The sequence below is a fragment of the Podarcis vaucheri genome (assembly GCF_965113315.1).
Source record: "Podarcis vaucheri genome assembly, chromosome: 6".
NCBI classification, from domain to species: domain Eukaryota; kingdom Metazoa; phylum Chordata; class Lepidosauria; order Squamata; family Lacertidae; genus Podarcis; species Podarcis vaucheri.
In genome coordinates this window covers 40,090,129-40,097,819 of record NC_138764.1, presented here as the reverse complement: position 1 = coordinate 40,097,819, position 7,691 = coordinate 40,090,129, and the positions used below count along the sequence as shown (strand labels likewise).

The following is a 7,691-nucleotide window of genomic DNA, read 5'->3' as shown; positions in this document are numbered from 1 at the left end:
CCAAGTGCAACAAGAGAACCTCTTGATAAAAAACATGTCCTAACTTTACACCGTAATGACCAAGAAGCTAGAATTAAGATGAGATTATGATACAAATAAAGATAAATGGGGAAGTAAAGAGTCTTGTTTCTCAAAGTTTGGGTTCTCCAGAGGCAGGAAAATGATTTAGTCTACCCACAGTATTTTCCAAACAAAGTAGATGATACACATGCTCCTATATGGAGAAATATAAAGCAGAACACGGGCAACCTTCCACAACTGCCAGAAAGTCTCAAGAATCCCCACACAGAACCTCTATTAATATGCAGAATGGCATGCAAATTTTAATGTTCAACAGTTCAGTTCTAAACAAGTTTATTTGCAGGCTCCATCCGATAGCCTTGTTATCCGACTCAGAAACTTACTTGCATATACACATTTTAAAAAGTAGTCTGCCACCTCCTCTCAGAAGACAGAACTTGTGGTTTTTTTATTTTAAAAAATGTCATTTGATCCCAAGGTAGAACTCAAGATCAATGGAGAAGAGTATATTCCTACTTCCTTTGTGTGTCCTTGCTTATTTAGTTACCTTACAAGAGGAATGTGGAATCTGGCCCTCCAGATACTGTGGAACCCCCCAACTCCAATCAGCTGCAGACCTTATACTTATAGCCAGTGATCAGGAATACGATGGCTTGGTTAGGTTGGCAACCACCAAGGTCACAGGCCCAGGGGGTACAAAAAGCACACCTCTGCACTCTGGTTCAGAGTGGCTAGGAGGACACCAATACAACTGCTTGCCAAGTGCACAAGGGAGCCTAGGTATGCCTCAGGTTGTTGGGAGTTGGAATCTGGCAACTTGTAGAAGGCCGCAGGTTTGTCACATTTGCCTTACAACTTTATCAGCCCTAGACATGAGAAACAAAAGAAACCACTCCTCATTCCTACAGCGCACAGTCAGCTGCACAGATACAGAATTGGTATGGCTGTGGTGTGATGGGGAGACGTAGCCATTCAGTTGCTGGGGGAGGGCCAGCATCTTCTACAGCTGGGTCCTTGGCACCTGTTCACCTACACAGAGGTTTCTATACCTATCCTCTGCATGTGCAAATGGGGCTTTTCAAGCAGTTCTTGCAGGTAGTCCTTTACTTCTCTCACTATGGAAGGAACAACAACCAATATGCTTTGAGTTTCCGCAGAAAGCTACCAAAACTAAGGTCAGCATCCTTCTCCACGACACCCTAGGATACTTTTATCTTCAGATAAAAGATTGGCCTCTAAGGATTTTGTAAAACCAAAATGCCACTATTTTAAAGGGCTGAGAAACTGCTTTTACAGCAGCTATGACATTACTTTGTAAATACAATTCCAAGTACTCAAGCTCTTGAAGTCTTCGCTGCTCTTTTAAAAAAACAGGCAGAAGGTAGATCCAGTGCAAATGGCCAATGTTTTTGTTTAACACAAAAATATTAAACAACGCAAGATCTCATTTGTCTCTTGCATATGAAGAATCTCGAGGTCTTAGTAGCAAAAGTATGATATGAAAGCAACAACGGATTCCCCCCACTAATATTTTACTTCTATCCTGGGATCAAGGTATCTTGTGCTTCAATAGTAATTTTATAACCTAGTGGAGCAAAGTCCCTATCCAAAGCTTCATATTAGAACAATTAGCATTGTTCTCCCAAAGAAATGATTTTATTTATTTTTTTAGTGTGAAGGCAGTTCAATGGTAGATCATCTGCTTTGCATGCAGAAGGTTCCAGCTTCAATTCTCAGCATTTCCAAGTACGACTGGAGAGCCGCTGCCAGGCAGTGTAGATAATACTGAGGTAGATGGTCTGACTCAGTATAAGGCAGCTTCTGATGTTCCATTTACTAGAATGAAATTATTGTTGCACTTTCATCCTCTGGACTGCCATTTTATATATCTTGAAGTTAAAGTTCAATCACTTGCTTAAAGTTCAAACACTTTTTATCATTTTACCATTGGTTTTTATTGAACTAGCAAATAATATTGCTTATACGTTAGCAATATTAGGGAAGAAACACATTTGGGTGACATTCAACATTTCAATATGAATAATCTAGAATGCTTTTGCAATCTTGCTTTGTGTTATCATTCAACATCTGACATCATAAATCATGCCAATGAGCATTGCAGAACTGTACAATAGATTTTTCCACATTAAACTATTGATGCTTTTAATTAAAAAAAAAAAGACTAGAAAATTTTCAGGTGTGCAAGCTGCTAACATACCCACTTCATGCTCTCAGAACACACACTCCTAAAGACTATGGGTTTGTTTAATTACACATACTATTGATTATACTAGCTTACATTCAACAACAACTTATCAGACAGTTTAAACAGTAGGAAGTTACTTACGCTGTTGACCAAAACCAATGTTTCATCTGAATCATTAGTATATATGATACACTCAAATAAGAAAATTATCTAATGCAAAGTTCATTATGTTTTTCTATAGTGCAGTGCAAATAAAAGTGAAGCATAACTTTTCCTGAGTTTTCTTAGGATGTTAGAACCATTTTTTTACAATCTCACCAACAGCTTAAAATATTTATATTTCATTTTTATATATATGCTAAATTGATATCCCATCTTTCCACCATGTGGTGTTAAAGACCCTTTAAATCTTGCCTTGACAAGACCCAATATGAAAGAGCCTAGAAATTCATAGAGATATTGAAAAGAACAGTTAAATCCTTCATCTCTACTTTGCATATGTACAGTTAATGTAGAACAAGGAAGTTACCCTAAGATCTCTGAAAGGTTCTAAAACATTGTTAGAATTTATATATTACAAGGTTCAGTTTGTTTTTCACAGACACAATAATGCCCAACCTCCTGTTATCTCACAGGGAAAACAAAAACAAAACAGAAAAACAGACAAAAAAAAATCTTAGGAATGTATGTTGTTAACTGGATGCTATCTCATTAGAATTTATCCTTGGGTTGGTGGCTACAGACCACGTGTTTCTAACTCAATCTTATCTTCAGTTTGTAACGATTCAGGTTCAATCTGAGCAACAGGTGGTCGCAGGATGATTTCTGGTCCTCCCCCATAGATGGACTGTAGAAAATTCCATGTTTCTTCAGAAATCTGTCCAGAATCAGCTCCTAAAAAAACATTTCAGTGAAGGTGAAGCCGATATTCAACTAATGATTTTTGAAAACAATCTGCTTATATGTGATATATTTTAATACCAAGCTCCAAATCCAAGAACAGCAAACTCTGCAGATGGCATTAACTGGATCAGGGTAACTATTTAAGATTACTTTAATTTTTGCAACAGTGCATGCAACTCAAGCCAATTACATTCCACATACTTTGGCATTTTGTTCTTACAAGTAAATATTTTATAAAACTTGAAGGGCTTGACATTTACAAGGAGACTTAATGTTATAGAGGAATTCTGCTATGCATAAACTTCACTCTCACTCTCTCATTTTTAAGTCAACATCTTGGAACAGCTACCCGCACATTTTCAAAGGTTTTCAACCCTTCACCCCCTTAATAATCATGTGGACCAAAAAGCTGCATGTTATCCAAAGATTTGTACAGCAACTGATGGTAAATCCATGCTGCACAGACTTTTAGATATGAAGTTTCATAGTCACAGTCCTTAATTTTTGCCTTCCACATAAAATGTCATTTTTAAAAAAGCAAAAACGAAAAGAATATAGAGAGCTGAAGTACAATACTACTGTTTTAAATGGAAGCTAGCAATCTTGAAACAACATCTCAAAACACCTCATATATGTGTTCAAAGTCAGTGCAAGTGTGTTTTTAATGATGGAACAAACAATTTTTAAAACTGCCAAGTTTTGATATTTCCTAAGGTTTTATTGACTTTCTGTTTTTTTTATCTGTATCTGTTTCATCTGCCCTGGGAGCTTATGTAATGCAAGGGGTTTTTAAAATGGACTAATCAATCAATAAATGAACAGAAATAGAAACAAAACTGTAGAAAGACATGCAAGTAGTCACTGGCAGAAAAAGAAAAACTGCATGCATAAGAGATTGTATCAATAGAGTCATACCTTGTTTCAGAACCACAGATCCACATTTATTGACAGCAATTTTGGCATTGTCAATGGGCCCTGGAGGATCTAGTAATAGAAAAATGTTAGCATGTAAGGTAGTAATGAAGTGATATTATTTAAAACAAAAACGCCTCAGAAAACTACTCTAGTACTTTCTTCATTTTCCATTTTTTCTCCTTTGGAGGTGTAGCTAACAAAACATTACACACTTAAAAGTTATTAGTAAAGGAGACAGCATATCCAGGAGCACAATTCAAAAACTCATCTACAAGAGCAAAAGAACTGCCCATCTTCAGATGGGCTTTTGCTTCCTTTTTTTGGCACAGCAACCACCCTGCACTGTAAAACAGCCTTTAAAAATACATCTGAATCATCTCCCAAAACTTTAGATGATACTTACAGGCAAACTATCCATTAAAACTGTCGCGAAGTCTTCTGAACTGATCTCTAGAATCATGCTTGCAAATAAAGCAGATTCTCCTCTGGTGCCTTAATAAGCTAGCTAGTGGTGTAGCTTCCTACATGCTGTTGCATGCCAACAGCTCTATTATTTCCTATTCTCTGTTTTGTTTTAGGTACTAAAACAGGCAACCCCAAACTTGGCCCTCCAGCTGTTTTGGCACAACAACTCCCATCATCCCTAGCTAACAGGACCGGTGGTCAGGGATGATGGGAACTGTAGTCCCAAAACAGCTGGAGGGCCAAGTTTGGGGATGCCTGTACTAAAAGCTCTTTATAAGAGTTGGTATATGCCTTCTGACAGGTTTTTTTTAATTAGTAAATTACTGTGATAAAATTCTAAGTGCATGCTATAAAAGGTACGTCCTACCTACTTGATAAGAATTTTGAAATCTACTCACCACTGTCCTTGCCCTTCACGAACCCTTCCCATTCTCTGAACCACTGCATACTGATGCAATAGAATATGGATGGAAACTCCTCCTCTTGGAAGGCTCTGTTGAGCTGAGAGACACAAAGCAAGCTCTAAAGCACTTGATGAAATTGTGATGCCTTCTCAAGAGAAGCAACTGAAATATTCTTAACAACGTTTTGACAATTTAACCACGAAAGCACACATGAGCTTGTATCTGAAGCATTCTATGAATCCTGACCCAATATTCAAATATCACCACTGCTACCCCACACTCCAATGTGGCTGCTATGTGAATATGAAAGAGTCTTCATGAAAATAGAATATCCACTGATGTAAAAGGCTAACTTTTCTTCAGTACAAAAATATTGGACTGGATCCTGAGTCGGCAGTCTTTAAATGTATGGGCTCCTTCTATTTAGGGAAGGGCTCTTAATCTTGCCAGTGAAAAGAGATGGGGAACAGATTACTTTCACTTTCTCCCTTCTGCACACCCATGCCTCATGCCACACTGTCCCAGAAGGGCATATGCCTTGCCAGACCAGATTTGCAGAAGGCTCAGGGGCTGCTGGAGAAAACCATAGGAGTGTCTTGTGAGCAAAATTCTACTCACAGGTTCCGGATCACTGTTTTTATGAAGTTTAAAGAAGAAGAACTTAACAAGGGAGAAGGAATGTATTACCCGAATAAACATTTCCAGTTCTGTCTTCCTTCTTTTCTCTATTTTTTCTGTTTCCATTTGACAGGTATGACAAACATAGAGATGATTCACAGCTGGTCCTCCACCATACCTGCAATCACAGAATATTAAATGTCATTTTAGAAGGATCAAAAGTTGTGCATTGAACCAAGTTGTTCTTTGCTTTAACAATAAATGCTGTAATTTGTTCAGCACCAGTTTCCTATGTAGGTAATATTTCATCAATAGGAGCAACTTCCCTGAAAAATAAGCCACACACATTTTAGTTGTGCACAACTATTACTGAAAGATAGCTTCTCTCTCTCATGTTGGTATTCACTGGTGTAATTCTTGGAAGGCTCTTTAATGCAGCAAAGGCTTAAATGAATGGAAGGCAGGGATATTATTTTGCCCATTCTCCCTTCCTTCAGTATCACCTCATGCCCTTTTCTGGGAGCTGTGAGGGGAAGAGATGATGATTATGATATTATTATTATTAATAATAATAATCCACTCTCCTTCTGTACACAGAAGCTTCTGCTGGATTACACCATACCATGAGCAAACCACCATTACTGGATAAAACACAAAATCTGTATCAAAATGTGAAGAGACTTTATAAACAAATAACTTCTTGTGTTTATGTACAGTATATGGACGAAACATCAAAAGCAATTCATTTCATCTTGTAAACAACAGCTTACCTGCTATACAAGTTGTCCCATATATTTTGAGGTAGCACTACTACAAGGTCCTCTATAGAAGTAGCCTTGTGTGGAGGAACTCCTGAGAAGCAGACATAGTAAAAATTCAAGCAAAACTATTTACTATATGGTCATGTTAACTATTAAAGAATATCATATGCTTCAAAAAGCCTTACCAATGAATACAGTTTGAGCAGGGGAGGGGGAATACAACTTCTGTCACAACCAGCTTTCAGCAACTTGTGCAATTTAATTGTCAGAACAAATGCATGCCATAGCTTTCCCAGAAGTGAGAAGGGAGCTCATGCTAGATTTGAGCTTGAAACACACTTGTGACATGAATATGCATGCAAAGATTCAAAATATCTTAAATTTGCACAATAGTTATCAAATTGCAAAACAGAATATTTCAAACAACTGCACAACAGATTTCCTCATCCCTAACTTTTCTCTAGTATCTACCCTTTCTATTTTTGTCTTCAGGCTGCTCCTGTACCACAACTATGGCTGTCATTTATACCTGGTGCATCTAGCAGGACCCCCAGTAAGATTTAAGTGAAAGTGGTTTCCAAAATCCCTCACATGAAGGAAAAGCCCTCTTAAAGGGCCATGGAGGTATGGCAGCATGGGTCAATCCATCTTATGAGTGTGACACCCATTGCTACATTTGTGGGTGTTTGGATATCAGTTGCAGAAATGGTTCAAGTCATTGGAAGGTAGTCACTGCTTTCCACCTTCCAAGGTTGCCCACAGCAGCCATGACAGGCCATGGGTTTTCAGGCAGGATGCAGGTTGTCAGAAGCTGTATCCTTGCTGGTATGCTCTGCCTTGCCTGTGCAGTCCGCCTTGCTACTTGTAAGTTGAACCCAATAAAACTGTGTTGTGCCTTTTCTCAAAAATTAAGAAAAATGTCCCACACCTATTTTTCACCCCATCCCAGCTCTCTTCCTACCCCTGTGAACACAAGCACCGTATTTTTCGCTCTATAAGACGCACTTTTCCCCTCCTAAAAAGTAAGGGGGAATGTGTGTGCGTCTTATGGAGGGAATGCAGGCGGCGCAGCTATCCCAGAAGCCAGAACAGCAAGAGGGATCGCTGTGAGTGCTCCCTCTCGCTGTTCTAGCTTCTGGCTTAGCCACCGAAGCCTCTTCAGGGCACGGGGAGCCTTCATCCCGCTGCCCTGATGAGGCTCCACAGCTATCCCAGAAGCCAGAACAATGATCCTTCTCGCTGTTCTGGCTTCTGGGATTCAGAATATTTTTTTTTCTTGTTTTCCTCCTCCAAAAACTAGGTGCGTCTTATGGTCTGGTGCATCTTGTAGAGCGAAAAACACAGTATATATGCAGTAAAAAATGTCCTTCACATCAACATTTGATAAACAGAGGTCTG

General features: G+C 38.7%; 1 protein-coding gene across 5 annotated transcripts in view; it reads right to left on the bottom strand.

The window, feature by feature from the left end:
* Window positions 1-1,950: 1,950 nt before the first annotated feature.
* USP33 (ubiquitin specific peptidase 33) overlaps window positions 1,951-7,691 on the bottom strand; it is a 31,997-nt gene continuing 26,256 nt past the window's right edge. For 3 of the 5 annotated variants that reach the window (XM_082227243.1, XM_082227244.1, XM_082227247.1), the window contains 5 exons: window positions 6,303-6,384; window positions 5,602-5,710; window positions 4,909-5,011; window positions 4,046-4,114; window positions 1,952-3,121 (listed from right to left, as the gene is read on the bottom strand). In XM_082227243.1, coding sequence (XP_082083369.1) covers window positions 2,964-3,121; window positions 4,046-4,114; window positions 4,909-5,011; window positions 5,602-5,710; window positions 6,303-6,384 — 521 coding nt within the window. In that variant the 3' untranslated portion in view covers window positions 1,952-2,963. Of the gene's footprint in view, window positions 3,122-4,045; window positions 4,115-4,908; window positions 5,012-5,601; window positions 5,711-6,302; window positions 6,385-7,691 lie in introns of all 5 variants that reach the window. The other 2 variants (XM_082227245.1, XM_082227246.1) reach the window with 1 other exon arrangement.